The sequence below is a fragment of the Aphis gossypii genome, chromosome X (assembly GCF_020184175.1).
Source record: "Aphis gossypii isolate Hap1 chromosome X, ASM2018417v2, whole genome shotgun sequence".
In the NCBI taxonomy this organism is placed as follows: Eukaryota; Metazoa; Arthropoda; class Insecta; order Hemiptera; family Aphididae; genus Aphis; species Aphis gossypii.
This window is the reverse complement of record NC_065533.1, coordinates 45,800,208-45,822,744: the sequence shown is the minus strand read 5'-3', so window position 1 is coordinate 45,822,744 and position 22,537 is coordinate 45,800,208. Positions and strand designations below refer to the sequence as shown.

At 28.6% G+C, this 22,537-nt stretch overlaps 1 protein-coding gene and 1 pseudogene across 1 annotated transcript; both read right to left on the bottom strand.

The window, feature by feature from the left end:
* Positions 1 to 106: 106 nt before the first annotated feature.
* Positions 107 to 1,908, bottom strand: LOC126552508 (uncharacterized; annotated as a pseudogene).
* A 13,786-nt stretch (positions 1,909 to 15,694) lies between these two features.
* On the bottom strand, positions 15,695 to 20,681 carry LOC126551874 (farnesyl pyrophosphate synthase-like). Its single transcript, XM_050206221.1, has 8 exons — positions 20,042 to 20,681; positions 19,737 to 19,905; positions 19,510 to 19,650; positions 16,897 to 17,100; positions 16,490 to 16,654; positions 16,323 to 16,400; positions 16,126 to 16,260; positions 15,695 to 16,037 (listed from the first exon to the last, which is right to left on the bottom strand). Exons 1-8 carry the CDS (start codon positions 20,140 to 20,142, stop codon positions 15,837 to 15,839), a joined length of 1,194 nt encoding a protein of 397 aa, XP_050062178.1. The 5' UTR covers positions 20,143 to 20,681; the 3' UTR covers positions 15,695 to 15,836.
* Positions 20,682 to 22,537: the final 1,856 nt, after the last annotated feature.

Here is a 22,537-nt window from a genome sequence, read left to right as displayed (position 1 = left end):
TATTAAAACACTTAAAACAATCATATTAAAAATAAAACAAAATAGTTTATACAGTTAAAATAAAGGTTAAAATTATTGATTACAATAAATAATTGTTTTTGTTAGGATATGGAATTTATTTACCTCATTTATTGATTCTGTATAATATTTTGAAAACGGATTTAAAAGAATTTTTTAGCAATGATGGTTATTGATAATAATTTATGTGGTCAATCAAGTATAGAAACATTTTTACAATTTAGCAAAGGGAATTTATTATAGTCTGAAATTCTAAACTAACATTTTAATAACATTAAGTAATAATAGTTAAAATAAGTTTTTTTTTAAATTTTTAGTATACAAATAAAATATCATTTCACATTTGGAAAACTATCTGAACATGATACATGACCACCTCTATTTTTAAAATGTTTAAGACTTGGATATAGGTTCAGGGCCGGCGTTAGGGGTGGGTAACATGGGCATACGCCCAAGGCGCTTATTGAAAGAGGGGCGAGGCACATATCAAATGACTACTATTTAAATGGAGAAAGGCGCATATTTGTTTACTCGCAATGAATCTACTGCCGGCACTGTATAGGTTACAGATATAGTCATGGTCACACCTTTGCAATAGAAGATATTCTCATCATGATACACAATTTAAGTTCGTCTTCTGTACAATACTGCTAACAATATAATAATAAATTGTATGAATAACATAAAATTATAAAGAACAATCCTTGCCATTATAAGTGCTAATTCCATTTTTTTCGTACTTCCTATTAAATCGGTAAGGTTCTTAATTACAATATTTTTACACTTTTAACTGTTTGTTGTAATAATTTAATTTTTTTTATATAGAAAACTTTCTTTCTGATAGTATTTGGTAATTTTCATTTTAAGGATGGAGAAATTAGCAGTTCTCTTATCTTTTTTGAAGGAGTCCTAAGAATATGAACATTAACATGTATAAATGGTGGTTAGTATATAAATATCTTTAAGTTTAACTGAGCTTGGAGATCTAAATGTTGCTAAATTAACTGGCTCTAATTAGCTGATTTTGAGAGTATCAGTTTGTTAGGTTTAATAATTTAGTTCTGTAGTACAAGTAAACACTGAAGGTACAACATTTTTTTTCAAATCTAGACGATAACTTCCACCAACATTCGATCTGAAGTCATCACATACAAAATGTTCACTGCAAGTTTTGCTTTACTTAGTAGAGGTGAAGCCTTTACGTCTAATTGCTAACAACCATTTGTCTACTCTCTCTGGATCTTTTAAAGGAAATCTAAATGAGAAATATCAATTAATCATTTGGTAAAGTGGCTGCACGTAAGCTATACATAAATTAGATTTTTAATTTATGACTATATTCGTTATTTATTTTGTATTTCGACAGATACTTACGAAAATAAAGTGTATTTTTCGGGAATCGACAGTTTTTCCTTGACGATTATAACAACCGTGTACACAACACGAATTAACCATTATTACAAAATTAACACGAAAGTATTATTAGCCAAAACTCGATGAGAAGACATTTTAGTATTAGACTTCGAGCCGCATCGGTTTTTTCAGTTATCAATATCGTGTTATCATAAAAAAAAAAAAAAAATGTAAACATTCCCGTTCATCAATATAGCGTACAAACATCAACCTTTGGCACAGCCGCGCTTGAGGATGGTCGGCTGTCTAGTCGTTATAATATACGTCTATGTTTCATACACGTAAAAAGTCCCCATATAAATACGGTATTTTAAATCCGTGGCGATTATGACAATGACAGACGAAGTGTTCGGTGTTCCGCATAAACAATATCAGCTGTTCCGTGAACAGTGATAGCGATACACAACTATATAAAATAAAGTTATATGTATACAAGAATACAGGATTATCCTTCTCCTCCCCCTTTAAATAGGTCATGACGACGTTGATCGAGTATTCGTCGAATGAACCACGCCCTGCGGACCTGAAGTGCTAGATCACCGGTCGTCGGCAACAATATTATTGTAGGGGGACTCGATTGTCTGGAAGTGGCAGATATTGCGACTACTGTGACGGTTGTACACGATTTTCAAGGGGCGGGGAATAAATCCAACCCTCCCCGACCGTATAACATTTTTATATATATATATATGTATGTATAAATATACCAATCGATCGCGGCGATTAACTACTTTTTTTTTATTTTTCAATCATAACAACCTAAAAAAACTCATAGGTTCATAAAAGTTGGCCACTCCTGGTATATATATTTAATATAAAATATGCAAAATCAAATCCCAAGAAAAGGGGAGATGGAGGTCGGAATTCAAACCTTCATTACTAAAAATATATACATTGTGTTTATAATTTTTAATACATAGTCAGATGGCCAAATACTATTACTCTATTTTTCTTTTCAAAATGATCAATTTTCAATACAGCTAATAGTATGTAGATAATATGTACTTTATTAAATTCGTTTACAATAACTAAAAATGTCAGTATTAAATAAAAGGTTATCAAGTGGGTAGATATAATATAAGTACCGCTCTACAGTACAGTAAATAATGAGTAGGTCACTGTGATAATATGTTGAATGTATTAAATTTGAATTCAATGATTTGCCTATCATTGTATATGAAAAAAATTTAGAGCTTAAATGGTCTATCAATCTATAAAATCAGCAAGTATATATTGATATAGCCTATAGTAATATATTAGGGTTAGGCAACATGCCAAAGCTTATAAATACAATTTATATTACCTATTTAATAGTTTTTTTTTTAAAAAATGTAAATAAAAATGTATTTATACTTGCTAAAAAAATAGTTGTTTTAGTTATTGGGAACTAAATGCATAATTTTAAAATATTCTCTTTAAAGTTAAAGTATAAATATTTTTTATTAATGCAGTAGAATAATGATAGTAAAAATTTTTTATACACATTTTCTCAAAATATACTTTTATTTTATTATATTATACATGCAATGTAAACTTTTTAAACAACATTTTAAATAAAAAATGTTGTTCACATTTCTTATTTCTGTCAGCTGTCAAGCTACATAAAAACTCAAAAAGTCTTTATCAAATATCTTTGAAACATAATATTTACATATTATGTGATGTGTATTGTGTACGTAGAAGTTGCAACTATAGGCGCAACTTGGAGGGAAAGTCTCCCCAGCTTTTCTATCATTTGTGATGTGACTATAATTTATTTTGTGAAAAATTAATATACTATAATAGTATATTTAATATTGTATAAAATGAAAAATACACGTATTAAAGTGTAAAAATATAATAAATTAAAAACCTGACTTGTGGATCTATTAGTACTGCACAATTTAAAGTTATGTTATAACTTATAAGCATAAAATAGTTGACAACATTGGAATTAAAAATATCAGTGTTGAATAGTTAAAACTAATTGTACAAAATAATAGAGTTAAATGTTGTTTGCATTCATAAAAATACACTTATCCTTGTTATCAATGAATACAATTTGTAGAAGTTAAATAATGAATTACTGTAAGTATAAATAAAATTGATCAAATTGAAAATATTTTAATGTTCCTTATGTAAATGGAAAAAAATATTAGAGATAAATGTATAATTATTTTATTGAAAACATTGAAATGTGTAAATTAAATGATTTACTATGAAGTCATATAATTTAAAGAAAATTAAATAATGTCGACCTTATAAAAATATTTTAAATAATATGTATACAGAATAAGTGTAGGTTTTTGTTAATGTACTCTTAAGTAAGTAGATAATAGAAACATAATTATAAATAACATAATCATTAAGAAATGTTTTTCTAAAACAATTTAATTTTAAAAATAATACTATTTGTGCAATTTCTATATGTTTTAATATTATTAAATCTAAACTTAACTTATTAGTAACATCTTAAGCATAATTTTTGGAGTAAATCATCCCATAGTAACAGTGAATATATTTGTATTACTAAATTACTTTATCATATATTTTATTGTATCAATAAATTTAACTGAAACATATAAATAATTAAAAATGACAAAGAAAAATTGTGACGAATACATGAAATTTTTAACAATAAATTATATAGTTTTTTCAATTTAGTTAGTCAATAAAATATATATACTAAAGAGTGGTATAATATAACCTCTCCCCACTATGAGCACGACCAATTAACATGTTGAAGAACAATTCGAATTCAGAATACATATTATTATGTATCAGAAATGTTTGCTATGATCGTGATGGATGTCGAACAAGCAGCTGAACCCACTAATTGCTATCGTTACCTCCATTGCAGATGATGCCAAACTGAATTGTGTAATGACAAGCCTGGACAATTATGAACTGTTTCTTATCTCCACAATTTGTTTATTGATTCACCGATTTTAGGTCGAATTTATAACATGTAAATTCCAACAGTCCATTTTTTGATCTGCTAAAATAAAATAAAATAAAATAAATATAAACTTTATCGATATTATAAAAATAATTTAATCTAAATTGTGTATGCTGCACATACATTACAAATAATATATATATATATATAATATACAATACATAAGTATTATCATCTTCTTTGCCTTTCTCTTAACTATTTGGCGTCAACCACCTTTGTTCTACAATACATTGCAAGTATTATAAACTCTTAAATTGATTTAGTATAATTAAAAGTGTCTCTTTCATAATTTTAATTTTTTTAATGTTGACATAATAATTTGCTAAAAAAAGGTCATTCAAATTTGCACAATTTTCCCAAAATAAAGCCATTCGATACCGCCACACATTGATCTGTATCTATAACGCACTACATACACATTTATCTAAAATCACAGGATCGTTTACAGTATCACACACCAGTTATTGATATTTAATCAAAATCACAAAATAATAAGGAATGAAATTAATTTAATAGAATATTTGAAAACACTAAAGTGTAAATTTATTCCAATCTAAATATTATCTACAATACATACTTTATTTTATCTTATAATAATATTATATTAAATTGAATTATTTTTTATTATTATAAGAGCTCATATACCTATTAAATTATTCTTACGACGATTTGTTTAAAAACAATAATTATTTAGTAATATTTAAAACTCAATAAAATTAGACAGATATTGAACGATCTAAAATACGTGATTATTATGAATGACAAGTGTGCTGTTTTGAACGTCGCCCATAAATGTAAACCTAGTACCTACATAATATTACCTATGTATATGGTTATTCATTTATTCATGTTCCGCTAATCAGTAGAAAAATATATTAATAGCTAATATTAGCTCGTATTAAAAACATAATATAGATAGGTATCATAATATTATGTTCCTACAACCTTCGAACGGTCAACACTCACCACTTACACTACATCTATACTCACGTCCTAGTGTTTATTCAATTATAAAAATATAAATATGTAGAGACTTATTTATATTTTATTTCCATCTCGTTTTTAAAAAAATATAAAAAGTATTTTTCATTTGATTAAATCGAATTTTACTAATTTTCCAATCAAAAAAATGAATTTTAAACAAACTATACATTATAATTTATAATATAAAATACGTATAATTTGAAATTACTAGTTAAACGATCGCGTTCGTTACCTCAAAATTTATTGAACAGCTATTTACATATTGTATTATACGCAACACGGGTCAGTACACACATAATAAAAATGCCTGTAATAATTTGGGAATATTGAACATCGAAGGGAGTATGATGTCGACTTTAAATTGTTAATTTAATGGATGCATTTGCTAAAGAAAAAATATAAAATTTTAAGGATAATTAATTAGTAAAATCGCAAGAAAAGCCATCACAAAAAATTTAACATTAATAATGTACCTATTTTCTTTTATATAGAAGTTATTATAACAAATTAAAGATTCACTATGTTTTAAAAAAAGTATTAAAATATAATTTTAATTTCGAATTGTATTACTAATTAATATGAATTTAATTTATGTTATATTTTATTGTAGTTCTAATTTTCGGTCAAAAGTATGTAAATTCTTAAATTCATCAATAAGTAAGTTTAACTGTTAAAATTTCTAAACATAATTCTATTTAAAACAAGATTCATACCGACTCGGAATAGAAATCGTACGGATCCAGTATTCACTGCACTCGCATACTCACATAGGACACGGGATGACAATATTCTCGCCTTAAAGTTTGATAATATAGGTACCTAAGTTTACTCCAACATTAAAGCTCTAACCACATAAAATGGATTCTGCTGAACGAAAATTTGTTACCTATGTTATATCTATATGTTATGTTGTTTGTAAGACGGAGACACACGTACGAGTGTGACGTCCTCTAAAAATAAAATCTAAAAAATAAATTATGCAATAAATCATAAATATTACTTACCATTAGTAGTATTCTAATATAAAGCCAAAAATGGTCCGCCGTGTACTCACCGTGGTGAAACGATGGTTTAAACATGGCCAATAATTAGTATTTGGCAACGATTAGGCTAACGTGTAACGAGTACTAACGAGCGATTACGTAATAGGTACTGCGATAGCCTCGGCGCGGCACTTCGGCAGTCATCGTACGCCGTAAGTCGTGTCGAATGTCGATAAGGAATTTATAAACAGAAAATCCCAAAAGACGTAATCGTTTTTAGAAAACAACAAATATAGGTATATGTACTGCAGAAAAACATCATAGGTAATATTATTATTATTGTTCAGTACATCGCCCAAAAAATAATGTATAGTAAACCAAAACTTTTAATTAATAAAATATATTATACAGTCTAAGCCTTAGGTTTATTTTTAAAAACAATGAAGGGAACTTCTTGTCACTGATATACCTATCTATGTCCTATACACCTATTTAAGAATAATATTTTATAAATTTAATCAATTAATGAAGGCACGTCGTCTAAAGATAGATCTGTTGCGTCCCGATCGGTCGATATATTGTACATCAACGTGCGGAATGAATACGTCGTGGTGTATATTAAAAATTAAAATGTTTATTGAAATGATAATTTACACGATTACAAATACCTATATAGGCTTAATATGAAATAGAATTTGAGTGGCGTTACGACCTGAGTTGTGTGCTTCTGAGTGTTGTAATATCCCTAACCGTCTTAACGTATGCCGAGCCTTGTCTCTACCTTCCTTTTATGTGATTGTCATAATATAGGAGTGGGTATCGAAAATACTGCTTGTGCATTCTTATACACGATTCTTACGAAGAGACATCGAGTTTTGACTTACCTATCAAAGAGACGTATTATTTCTACTTTAATTGTTAAATTATTTTATTCATAAGATATTCCACACTCTCTTGTCCTCGCATGCCTGTATTAATTACTATAGTCTATATGTAAAAATGTGTCATCACACCATCTTATATGTAATATCAGTACGGACAGTACGTGGTCCGTAACAGATCTATGGCTTATAGGAGGAAATTCGTTTAAAAGGCGACTACACAGATATAGATAATAATTAAGGCTGGTGTCACACTTGCGGAATAATCACGACGCATGTAGCGTTTTTATTTTTTCCGTGCGGAAATTCCGCTGTAATGTGTTCAGTAGTAGGTATTTAAATACCTAAATGAATTTCGATATTACGAAAATTCCACCGCGGACGTCCGCTGTGGATATTCCACAAGTGTGACACCGGCCTATTTAGAACCTTTAATATAATACTTATATTTATAATTAGAGCCCAGATTTGTAGGTATGTTTTTGCATATTTTTTTTCTTTTCACTTTTTTATATTTTTGTTAATAATCTTCACGAATCATACTAATTGGAATTCACTGTTAAATTTTTATTTTGCATATTTTTGCATATTTGTTACATATTTTTCAATAAATGCGCTGTAGCGAAATAGGACGCAGAATTAGCGACACGGTTTTAGCTATCTTAATTTAAAATACGCATTATATGCAAAATATTTTATATACATTAGAAATAGCTGAGGTAATTCTATTGTATTAAAAGAAATAGTTCATCTACTGTAATGTGATCGTTGTATCGGCATATCGTCGTTATCGATGTAACACATTTAATTTTATAATATAATTATATGTATAGTTATAATAATTATCAAGACCTAATGATTTTAAGCTCTTTTAAATTTACCCCATTAACTTCAGTTGATTGTGAACGATCATTTTCGATATACTAGCATTAATTATTAACAGATAGACTGCATAGTTTTACCAAAGAAAAACTTGAATATCATTTAATAATCAATTTCAACACTAAAGAATAAAAACACATTTTGAGTTGTATAATTTATTTTATTTTTAAACAGTAATATTTATGTATTTATTTTATTTATACTTGTTCTTTTTTATTCATTTATATTTTATTATCTTATATTTTTTTCAAACTTAATACAACTTTGAATTTTTAAATATAAATTTTGTAAATGCATATTTGTTGCATATAATAATAATTTTTACTGTTGATTTGTTGAATATTTTTATGATTTTACTGTATATTTTAATGATTTTTACTGCATATTATATGGCATATTTTGATACTTTTTAGTGCATATAAATCCGAGCTGTATTTACAATTATTTATTATTAACTATTTCTGTGGGCGACTCTAACGTATTCACCGAAGTCTCTATTTTAGTAAGTTAAGTTGTTTACTAACTCGTTCGACGAAACGTGTTTACGTTATGGCGTCCTCATTCACCAAAAAATGTTACCGACTATTACAAGAAATGATGTCAAATGTCAACACTCAACGTGTAAAATTACTTAGTTTTCACAATAATATGCAATAAGATGAATAGAAAATGTATAAATATTTATCTTGGGCTTTATAATCGTGAAAATTGGTAAACTTTACTTTAAAAGAGTTTTATTGTTGGTTGTTTTTATATGTTCTGCAAATTCAAAATTTATATTGACCTTTATTAATCACATTTTAACAAACCATAAAACACTTACTTAGTCCAAAAACGTTTTTGTAACCGATTTGTGAACATTGAACAACATACTCATTGTAGTGTAGTTACATATTGTTATATTGTTAAGCATTTGATAACTTTTTAACTTTTTTCAAAATCCATACTAAAACTAAGATTGCCAATTGCCGTTTGTCTATATAGTTCTATACGCTCGTTATTGTATCGGGATATCATTTTAACACCACAACCGTAACACAATGAGTTGGTTGAACGTTATTTTGCTATTTATAATACTTTATGTTACAATTTTAATTATTTAAAAAAAATTTTTGAATGTAAATTGACTACAATTTTTATGTTTACACTTTACAGCATAACTTGTCGAAATAATGCTTCAATTTAAATTTTCGGAGTGGTTTCTGATGGCAAAGTGAATATCCTTGATGCAATATAGAGTTAGTAAAAGTATGAATTTTCTAACGGTTTTAAAAAAAATCGGGATAAACAAACAAAAAAAAAAAAAAAATGACGGAAAAACGGGAATTTTACGCAAAATCAGTTTTCGACAAAGTCGATTTTTTTACATGATTGTAATTCAAAGACGAATCACTGTAGATACTTGAAATTTTCATCAAATGTTTTTATTAGTGTTGTCTGTATACTGCTAAAGTTTCAAAATATTTTAGATTTTTTTAAGGGAATTTATAGACAACGAAAATTTTCGATTTTTCTAAGAATTTTTTTTTGAAGTGTCTATAAAAAAACTTTGGGTAGGTAATCAAAAAAACTTGAAAATTTAATACAACGTTTTTTATAAGTTGTTGTTATTGTATTGAAAATAAGTTCAAAATTTACAAGTAATTTTGTAGTTGAAAATTCATAAAATTGTTTGTATTACATACCAACCAATATTTTTTACAAATTATTTTGTAGCTAAAAATTGAACACAAAATTTAAAAGTGCAGGTTTATGTTTTAATGACCTGAATAACCAAAAAATAAATCTTGTATAGAAAATGCCAATTTAAACAACTGATGTTTCAAATTTCTACGACTAATAATTTTTAAGTTTTAACTATAATAAAAATCTAAAATTGTTTGATTATACAGACATATATAATCGTTATTTATTCGTGAATTTTGGATTTCGTAAAAATTTAAACTTGAAGGATAAAATATTTTTAATAGGTCAACGCTCAGCTTCTTTTTTAATTTTTGTAAGCCAAACCCATGGAAAATCGGAATATATATTTTATATATTTTATCCTAGGATGACAAATAATCTCCATTCAGAATCGTTTTTCGTATACAATGTACCCCTACCATTGGATTCGAATTTAACTGAGCTTTTTATTTTCGACTTTGTTTTTGTGTCTACAGTGCACATCACAACTCGTCGAAATAATGCTTCAATTTTAAATTTCATAGGTGGTTTCCTATGGCAAGGTGCTTGGTGCATTACAGAGCCGTAGAGGTCAAAAGTAAGAATTTTCCAGTAGTTTTCGAGGAGATCGGGAAAAATAAATAGGTAAATAATAATAATAAAAAAAAAAAAAAAATACATAGAGAGAAACGGAGCATAATATTATATTGTTGTACAGCACGAATCGCGCTGAAATCGATTTATTGTTCGCGAGTGTTGTAGACGATAACGCGTCGTATCGCCCACCACCGCCCGCGGTCGTCTTCGGGCTGTTGCCGATACGCACGTCACCGGCAACAGGGTGATTACAGGTTGCCATGACGCCCCGAGATCACGGAGAATAATAATAATAATAATAATAATATGTTCGTCGGTGCGCCGTCCGCCGTGCTGTTCCGTCGCCGCCGCGCTACGACCGGACAATTTGCTTATCGTCGTTGTCTCGTTTTTCGGCGTTCCGTCGCGGCCGTGAACCGCGGTCGATAATGACCGCTGTCCCACGGCCGCCGTCGTTTTGCTGTCCGGTTTAACCTACAAACGATTTCAGGCGAACAGGGGCCCATGCGACCCGCGCCGGCGGCGGCGACGGTCGTACGTCGCGCCCGGGGACAGCACGTCGACGGCGCGCGCTCCGCCGAAACGTTACGGCGGCCGCGACGACAGCCCGCCGACTAGGTCCCTGGTGTAAATTCCTACAAATTGTATAATAAAACCGATAAAACCGTTCACAACGCTTTCACAACTTGTACATTGTACATCAGATCATGTATTTTGTATTACTCTTGTATCAGCTCTTACCGACGACCATAGAAAAGAGATTGACGACGTTCAAAAAAAAATTTCCGTCACTAGAGCGCATACCGGTAATGCGATGTGCATTGAAAACCAACCGAATGTGCGCTGAAAATCTTGGATGCGAGACTTTTTTCTTTAGCGATTCAAAAATTATTACGAAAACGATAGGACGTTTGTGCACTAAAAAATGTATGAACATGACGTATGCACTTAAATATGCATTAAAATAATATAAAGAAATGTGAAAAAAATGCAATAAACGTATAATATAGAGATAAATTAAATTATTAATGGACAGAATATCAACAATTAATAGTGTTGGTACTATTTTTATGTACTCGTTTTCAAGGCCGTAACTGAGGGGAAGGTCCAGGGGTCCGCGGGGACCCCCTCATCGAAATATTTTTATTAAATAATTAAATGTTACTTATGTAAAATGAGTATTGTAATGACGACCTATGTTTTCAATAACGATAATAATCAAATTTTATACGTAAAAGTGACGTTCAGAATGTATATATTTAAAAAAATGTTGGACCCCCTCCAAATTTTTTTTTCAGTTGTGGCCTTGCTCGTAATACCATAAAATTACGTTATTTTTCAGCATTTTGCATCGAAAACCGTCATGTATACGCTTAGAAACAGAGAAAACACAAATTATGCACTTATAAATAAAAAACGGTAAAATATGCAATTATATGTAAAATAAAATTTTGATATTTTGAATATAGATATCATGAAACACATTTCTGTATAACAATGGAAGCTATTGGACAACCTAAAAAAATTTATATCATAAACATCGTAACCCTAATTATGACTAATTTTTATAGTTAAATTTGGGAAAAATAGTTAAAAATACATCGGACTTATAGTTTATTTGTAGAAAATTAATTTTCAGTTTGTTGCATTTTTACAATATTGTGCAAGAAAAATATACATATTTTTACATTTTTTTTTTTATTTTATTCTAGAAATAACTTTATTAAATTCTAATAAAAATTACAAAAAATATTAACTTTTCTGCAGCATCTAAAATATAAGATTAACAATAAAAAAATTTGAATTATTTTAATAATAAGTAGTAACATTTTACTTGTCACTCTTATATCCAAATATTGAAATATCCAATAAAACACGCTATACCTTGTATAACGTTGTATCATTGAAAATGATTTATTGACCACTAACTACAATTTGTGAGAACAGTTTATCGTCATTAACTTAAAATATTATTCACGTGACCTTGTATAAGTATTTATTTTTTTTAAATTATTTTACTAAAATAACGTTACTCCCTTGTTATACACTCATCGGCTCTGTGAGATTTCATATTTTGCATATTATATTACACAAATAGGGTACCTACAGGCATGGGCGTAAACTGAGGGGGGAGAGGGGGCATTTGCCCCCTTAATATTATGTATTTATTAGGTATTAGGTATTTAGTCTCTTAAGTTTACGATATATCGACATAAAACAAAGTTTGCCCCCCATAAAAATTGCCCAAGTTACGCCTATTCCTACAGGCTTGCTTCAAGTTCTGCACGAGTAATAATATATCTATCAAGTGTAAAAAGTTTACATTGAATGAACAAGAAATTAAGGTTTTCTCTATAAACAATATAAAGGTTTCGTAATAATCGTACATTATGATATTAATAATTATAAAAAAAAAAATGCTGGCGGAACGTGGTCGTACGACAAACTCGGGTGTAACGTATAATGTGAGATTGTTAAGTAGTAATTACTGATTACATCATCAAAGTCGGAAAGGTTTCGAAAGGTTTCGTCATTAAGTCGTGCGACTACGTCAGAGTTGTTTCCAAATGATAACAGGAGCCTATGCGCCGGATTACAGTGCCGCTGTCCAGAGAGCTCGGTGCTCCGCGGTGACGCGCACGCCACTGGTTAATGACGGCGGCGGTCGTTCTTTCGGCTAGGCTCCTAGTACACGGCCTCCAGCGATCGAAGTAACTTTTCATCGGTTTGGTCACAGATATCCGTGGTCCTAGCGGCTACAAAAATACAATCCAGCGCCAGATAGCGCCACGATACTGGCGCGAGCCAAGTAAGAAAACTATAGCGGCGGCACTATACACGACAAGGCGATAATGACGACGGCGCTCGTTGTTTTTTGCTAGGCTCCTGGTACAAAACCTTCAGCGATCGGAGAAACTCTTTGGTTCGGTTAGGTTAGGTTATATTGTGGTCGTATAAAAATATCATGCGTCAGATCGCGCCATGATCGTGGCGCGAGCTAAGTAAAAAAAAAAAAAAAAATCCTGTGCACTGTGCAGGCACGGGTTATAGAAGTGAAACTTCCGCGACATCAGTCTTGGCGATATCAAACTATTAACGTACAATCTACAGTTACTGTCGTAGAGGATTCGTTTTTGTTATTTGTGTTTGCAGTGAATTGTTTAGTAATTAAAATGAGAAGTCAGAAGATATAATATAAAGGGAGGTAAAGATACGTATTTATTATAGAATAACATAAAATACTGTTTAGATATGAATACTCTTTTTAATTAATTTCTGTAATCTGTACATAATATAGGTGCTTCGATACCCTTTATATTTTGTGTTGATGATGCAATACGTACAGTGGATATAATCGGTTTATAGTAACTAAAATACAATATGACGTATACGTTCTTGATTCGATTGTGTCGAGATAACGAGAAAATAGAGCATCTCTCGTTGTTCCTGATTTTTTGTTGAAGTATATCGGTCATTACTCATTAATTGTAGATTAAGTTCGTGTTGTAGAAATTCTACTAATTTTATGGAAGTGTCTGATGCAACATTTACATTGAAATATCAAATACAAAATGATTAATAAACAATATTTTTTAATTGTCATTCAATACAATAATAAAACTATTATAAAATTATATTTACATTAAAAACGTCAAATCAGGTTTAGATTTTGGATTTAGTAAAAAAAAATCTAAGGCACTTGGAGACTGTCCCGGTAGAGCAATTGCATAGCAATTTTCTAGCTATGTAGTATGTATCGTACGATATTAATTCAAGTTACACGTTTTAAACGCGGCGATCGAAAAGAAAAAAACCGGGTAGGTCTTGCTACAGAATAGCTGTGTGTAGAACACAGAGATGATTTTGTGCTCTGCACTCGTATTTATGAGCCTGGTCTCGCTCGCTTAATCGTCATGATTGTCTGTGATCGGTAATTGCGTGTGGTCGCACGGCGGCAATAACGCAGGTTACGGAATCGATGAAATTGCAACAACATTACCAACGATAACGTCTTGAAACCACGATAAATCGATAAAATCAATACACTCATATATTGCACAGATATCTATACTAAATTACTAACTATATGTTATATAGTTATCTATAGTAAATCTATAATATTATGTTATATACAGATATCTGTGAGATATTGTTATAGATAAAAAAAAAAACGTTTTTTTAACCACTAGAGAGTACTAAATATGAAAAAACTAAATATTATAGCCAGAATAAACGAAAAAAAGATTGTTGCAAATCTGCAACACCGCGCATTGAAGGAACGATACGGCGGCGGCGACGAGCGCCCGCCGACTAGGCCCCTGGTGTATTACGACAATATTTGTAGAATAAAACCATTCACAACGCTTAAACTCTTGTACATCAGATCATGTATTTTGTATTACTTTTGTATCTCTTACCAGTGCAGTTCAAAAATATCCATCTCTAGAGCGCGGTATGCGTATACGGTAATGCGATGTGCATTAAAAACCAACCAAATGTACGCTAAAAAATCTTAAACACGCACGAAAAATAAAAAATATGCATAAAAAAATTAGTAAGTAAAAAAAAATCGTGGTCAAGTGGGTACCGCTCTGCTGCACAGTTGGTTACTGTAATGAATGTGTTAAATTTGAATACAATGATAGGTACGATGATTGTATACGAAAAACAATTCTGAACGGCCTGGTTAGCCTATATAGTATATATATAGGATATATTTTCCAGTGGGTGGTGAAAAAAGTGGTTTATGTTTAATCGTGTACAGAAAATGTCAATTCAAACAAACCAGTGTGCGTTTCGAGTTTTTGTGACTAATAATTTTTAACTAAAAAAAAAATCTAAAATTATTTGACAGTATATGGTTATTTAACGTGTGAATTTTTGATTTCGTAAACATTTATACTTAAAATAAAATTTTTTAATTGACCAACCTCAATTTCTTTTTTAATTACTGTAAGTCAAACTTATGGAAAACCTTGTATTAATTTTCAATTCTTAGATTTAGATACTTATACAAAAAATGTTATACATTGTAAACCACAAAATAACTTGCAAGTATTCATGATTTTAACAAATTCTTGACAATATTTGAACTTAAAAAGGTTAATAAAAAATTGTAATAAAAATGACGAAAAAATGAGAATTTTTACACAAAATCAGTTTTCGACAAAATTGATTTATTTATTAGGTACTATTATTTAAAAAATTGTAAATTATTTTATGTATAAAACTTATATTATAAATATTAAACTTATAATATTATTTATAAATAGTAGAGAAAAATTATGCATTAAGTAATGATAAAACATTGTAATGATTCACTCATGGTCACATTGTATATGTTTAGAGCATATTGATTTTTTAAAATTGTATAAAATTAATTGACTAAATCTAAAAAATATTATTATTATTTATATAATATAGGTAATGTAAATCGTAAAAATGTGGATTAATGAAATTGATAAAGATTTTAAATTAGAAGGTTCTCTTATAAATCTTTTCCAAGAATTTAAAAAACATGTCTTGTAGCAAACCTTGCGACAAATTTTGAATACGAGTATTTATTAATTTATAAATATCTTCTTCGTAAAGTTGAAACGCATTTGGTAATTTCAACTGTTCATACAAATCTTTGATGACTGCAACATTGGCTGGATTGTCAATACCGTAATTATCCTAAAATAAAAATAAATTAGTAATTACCTAGTTAAACGTTCAAACAATATAAATATTTAATAATTAGTTACATATAATAATATGTTACCTCCATAATTTTCTTTTGTTCAGAATTGATTTTTTGTAAAGCTACTACAGCCAACCAAGTACATTTTCCATCTTCTATGTCCGTGCCAATTTTTCCTGTGACCTCTGGATCTCCATAACAGTCTAAAAAGTCATCCTAAAAAATAAAAATGGTTTACTTAACTTATTGCAATTGATTTAAATTAACAATATATATACTTGAACTTGAAATAATTGACCGATTTCAAGCAATATGGCCTTTGATTGTCTAAAAATATCTTGGTCATTGGTGTTTGTCTGTAATGATAATTATTCATTATAAGTATAATAATTATTATATATTTTAAACTAAATCACAACTTTACTGTATCGTGTTTAACACTTACCATGTGCATGGCGAGACACACAGGAAGATAAAACGAATAATACGCAGTCTTATATTTCACAATAGCTGTATAACTGTCCATAGTGTACTTTTCAAGTTTTTTATGCTTGAAGCTTTTCGCAATTAACATATCGAGACACTGGCCCATCGCAGATTTCATTTTAACCTATAATTATTATTGACTTACATCAGAGCCGATTCAAAACAAGACTATAGGGCCCCGAACTCCTATTATATTTTAATTAAATCTGAGAACGCAATTTACATATTACAGAAAAAATTAATTTTTAATTTTGAGCTTATAATACAAATGAACCGTGCAAGTATAGGTTTTACCCAGGGCTCTTAAATTGTGTAAATTTAACGACATAAAATATTAATACAAGACCGTTTATAATTATTACATACGTCATAGAACAGTTCCAGAATGTGCGTATAATAAGGCTTATCCTTGAAGTGTTTTTTAAGTAATTGGTAAATGGCCTGTTCAAGGAGAAGAGCATCGTTCACTGCTATTAGACCAATATCTTTTTGTCGAAACCAACACAGATGTCCTCGTCTAGTAATAGCATTATCCATCACATCATCCAACACTAATTGATAGGCTTGCAGCTAAAATAAAAATGAACATATTTATCTATTAATGAATTTATTGATTTTTCATAAACGTTACATTGCACATATCAAATTATTAACAGGGCCGGATTTAGAACAAGTGCCGCCCTAGGCCATTTTAAATATGCCGCCCCTATCCCAAGAAAAAAAAAATGATGTTATTATTTCCAATAAATGTATTTCAATTTTAAATAAATTAGGTCAATAATCATTATAAACAAAACAAATAATTCTAAATTCTAAATAGCAGTGTAAATGTTTAATCTTATACTAATATACTAATATATATTTCTGTCTTCCATATAAAAATCTGTGATTTTACATTACGATTTCGATAAACACGATAGTTTATTAAGACGCAGGCCACAGAATTAACCAATGTGTCAAATTCATGGATTTACTTTTATGTTTTTTAAATACTTATATATCAAATATTATATAATATTAATTTACGCAGTTACATAAATGCATAAAATATTCATATAATTTTTTTTTATTTCTTACAAAATTTGCCGCCCCAAAAAAATTGTCGCCCTAGGCCCGGGCCTCACGGGCCTAGGCGTAAATACGGCCCTGATTATTAATTTAGGTTATATTATATTTTAATTAAATAACTGTTGCATTAGATCAGTGTTTCACAAAGGGTGTACCGTGAACTTTTTTATAAAAAAAATATAAATGATTATATATATGTATATACATATATAGGTACAATTACAGCTATCGAGAGATAATAATATAATTTATCTAATAATGATAATAATATCCGACATCATACTATACGTAGGTATTATTCAATAAGTAGATAATATATTTTATCCAGAGTGTGCCGTGACTTTTAATAACTAATAATAATGTGCAGCGATGAGAAAAAGTTTGGTAACCGCTGCATTAAGTGAATAATAGACGTATACATTTCAATGTACATGAATAATAGCCATGCAATTGACTAATTATATTTTGTAGTACAAAATATTTACTCAGTCGTATTGGTATTATATGAACTAAATTTTACTAACACAATTAAAAAAAAATGTATACCTAATATTATTATATTTAAATAAAATTTAACTAAATTTGAAAATAAATTGTTATCCAAATTTTGAGAAACCGACGAAGTCATATGATTTAATAATGAAAAACAAACAACCATTGATACTTGTAATTTTCATCAAATATTTGTACTATCATTTTCTATTCATAATAACATTTTCAAAAGATTTTGACTGAATACTATTTATAGATATTTAAAATTTACGTAACAATTATTTGGTGGTCAACATTTTTGGAAATTTAATAGAAACTCGTATGTAAGTTTTATTTTATTAATCTGTATAAAAATACTAAAAATAACTGGTGATTTTTTTTAATAAGCATTTAAAGTTCAAATTTTGACAAAATGTTTTATTTAAACGATGAATATTTATTTATTTTTGTTATAATTATTAAAAAATATTATTCGTGTTTAATTTTACATTTAATGTTATGAATTTTTATATAAAAATTTTACAAAATAAATAAATAAATTTTAAGACAACACTTATATTTATATTATGAACAAATTTACATTGTTTTACAATAAAGTTGTGTTAAATAATTTAGGTAAAAACAGTAAAATATATTAAATGTAAAGAATATAGTTCATAAAACCATAACTACCTATAATAAAAATTCGTTTAGCCATCTATAGTAAATAATATTTGTATTGTTTTATAAATTTAACCTTTATGAAAAAAAAAATATATATATATTTATTTTTAAACCACTCTTGAATAACAACATTTGTACCTAATTGTTATTTAATTATTATAATCAAATATATATTTTTTTAAAACAATAAAATAAAATAATTCTTTTCAATAAAAATATAATCATAATAAAAGATACTCGAAAATACTTATTATTCCTGAAAAAATATGTCAAGTCAAATTATAGTGTTTTAAATTAAATTTTTACTATTATTCCGTTCTATCAACTCTTTTATAAATCTTATCGTTTGTATTTTAATTATTATGTAACATTACAATTTAATACAGAAACATAAATTTCAGAAATTGCATAATGAAGTTTTAACTATACAAGCTTAAACAATATAGAAATGTGTTGTAGAAATAAAAAGTTATTTTTCTACATCTTAAAAAGCAAGATGTCACCCACACACATTTTAACTTAACTAAATTATTTAATTGTCATATTATTCGCTTAGTGAGTTCAGAACTCTACGTTTAAAATTTTTTTTTTAATTTATAGCTAACATTCATGAATTATATCTAATTTAAGCAGCTTCAACAAAGAGATGAATTTAAAAGATAATAATTCGACAGTTTATAGGTAGCACTAATAGTAATAGATACAGTATAGTAATATAGTACTAATCTCTTCCTGTTACAAATCAAAACGACTTACGATTTCAACACACCATCCTAGTATATAGGATAATTTAAGATTTTCATCTGTCAGAACGGACGGCGAGGATAGCGTCTTGAATGATTGTACCAACGTCAATGCTCGATTATTATTACCACCGGGTACGTTGTATCGCAACACCTATATAATGAAATACAACGTAGTAGGTAGGTATATATTATAATATATAATATGTAGCTAAAAAACAAAATCATCGTCACACATACGTTTTCGAACCATTTAGTGACGTCGGGCGCGTCCAACTTAACGCCGTTGTCCGTCAGATCCTTGACAATGCCTGGGAATGCTGCCATAAAATTCCCAAGCTCTTCCTTGCTGATCGCTGTACCCATTAAAACCGGAGTCACCGGAGGCGTGCGAACCGCGCTCATAGACCTGAAAAATGAGACGAATCGTTTTTAAAAAATATGTTGTAACGGCGCAGTAACATATATATTATGGTATATTGCGAATAATTATGATGTACTATATCATAATGATAATAATACACCGAGGTGGCTTCCGGACTTACCGAAAGTGATTTTCCCGGTTTACAGTAGTCGTGCGGAAAAGCAAAAACGCTGTCCGCCGGTTCTGCAGGACTCTCGTGAACGTGCCAAGTATTTTGTTCATATTTTTACCTGCAAGGTGTACACCTACGCCCTACGTGAAAAGTTATTCAATACGAACGATTGCACGATTTTATGTCGAAAATCGATACGACACGGAGCAGATGATCGTATCGCTTATATCGTACGCCTCGCAGTACGGCAGGAAACGAGTGACGGCCCAGCTACGACTGATTAATGATTATACCACGTTCAACCGGTCGCAGGAATGCAGACGCCAGACGGCCGAGGTAGAACTGGTTGCAGTGTGGTATACTTTACTGCAGATATATTATAATATCATTATCTGAGCATCTGACGACTCGCGGTGCCTTCGGATTTCGTGGTGGGGAGAGGGAGGATACGTATGCGCGAGGACGCAGGACCACCGTCAAGCAGCGCTCATCTTCAACTGTTGTGTTACAACTCGTCGTGACTATATAATATTATTATGGGTATAAAATAATACAGAGACGTAAACACATTATATACCGGAAAATTTATTGAAAAAACAATAAAGTTTTATACGTATAGTATTGTATTCATATTATTGTTTGTTACAGTTACAGACAACATAAGTGTTTTCAAGAATATATGATTTCTAAACCAAGAGATAAAATAGTTTAAAAAAAATACTTTTGAATTATATACGTATACGTCATATAAATATTTAATATCAACGCAAGCCTATTAATTTACGAGTAATAAATGTAAATAATTATGAATAGTTTTTTATTCTTATGAATTATGACAATACGTAGGTAATCATTGATTATATATTATACCTATATGGCTATATCCAAAATAAAATTTAAAATGATAATAATTAAATTGAAAAATATTTTTTCAAAAAAATTACCTATATCTTTTTGTCTAGAAGTCCTATGTTCTTAAAAACACATATATTCGATTGAGGAGAATTTGGTCTTAAGAAAAAAACGTAATTATTCATAATTTTATGAATTATGTAGCAATAACCTGGCTGATTACCAAAATCTACACTTTTTCTTTACTAGTTAGTATATCGAAAAAAAAACGTTTATCTCTCTCAATTAATTTTGAATAGGTACTAAAATTAATATTTTGAGAATGTACATAACAAATATAGATTTTTTTTTTAAATATTTAAATATTTAAATATAAAAAAAAAACTTAATAAAAACGAATATTTAAAATGATTATAAATACCAGTAGCATCATAAGTGAAATATTTAAAAATTAAACCATGTAAAAAAAAATGCCATTCTCAAAAACTGATAAAAATTTCAAGTAGATATGACTTATAGTGTTTGAATAATAACAAATATTGAAAATCGTTTGAGGATAAATCGTTATCGTTAAGCGATTTCGTCACATTTTTTCCTATAATGGCGATTCGAGTTTTCTCTATAGCTATTTAAAGGAAAACTTATGGATAACTTAATATTGAATTTTTTAACCTTGATTATAAATACAAAAAATTTTATGAATTTTCAACTACAAAATTACTTGTAAATTTTCGCGATTTTGACATATTTCGTAAAAATACAATAATAATATCCGTATAAATTAGGATAATTTTTTAGTAGAAAACTATCTAAACATAAAAATGTGACTAAATATAGCGTGATTTCTTCATCACATTCTGAGGAATCATGTTTTGTAATGAAATAAAACGGAAAATTATTATAACACGTCTATCCATCAATTGTTGTTAGTTGAATAAAAATTATAAGCTTACAATATTATATTAATAATTAATACATATATATATATAATATATATATATATTTTAACTAACTTAATTAATAATTATAATAATAACATTTTTTATGCGAAATAATTGTTTACTGAAACTAAAACTAAAATTGTACCAGTACCTCAAAAAACCAAAAAAATTATATTTTACTTTTTGATAGAACTCTTGTTAAGGTAAATAATTATTCTAGTATTAATTAATGTACATTGTTAATTATTGTAATAATGATACGATTTTAATTATTTAAATACCTTCCATTTTTAAATTGTCATTTATTTTCTTTATTTGTTTTAAGTCAACAAGCGATGAAGAATTAGACGTGTTTCCATTAGGCGAACTATCTACTTCATCAAATATTAGCAGTGATATTAGCAAATGTGATATTAAAAATAAAAATGTTTCGGTAATAATATTTTAATTTATATTGAAAATTAAATTCCTGTGTAGAAATTTTGACTTAATTTAAAATAAATAAATAAATATTATCCTACTATATGTATTGTGTAATATTATAATATATATTATTATTTTTAGTTTCCTATACAAAATGTAGAAGTAATAAGAAGTCTTTCTCAAATAAATGAATCATTTACATATTCATATTTTGATTCTGGCAAACTTTATGAAAGTAAGATGGCAATATTAATTTAAAAAATTTAATTATTCTTAAATAATAAAAGTT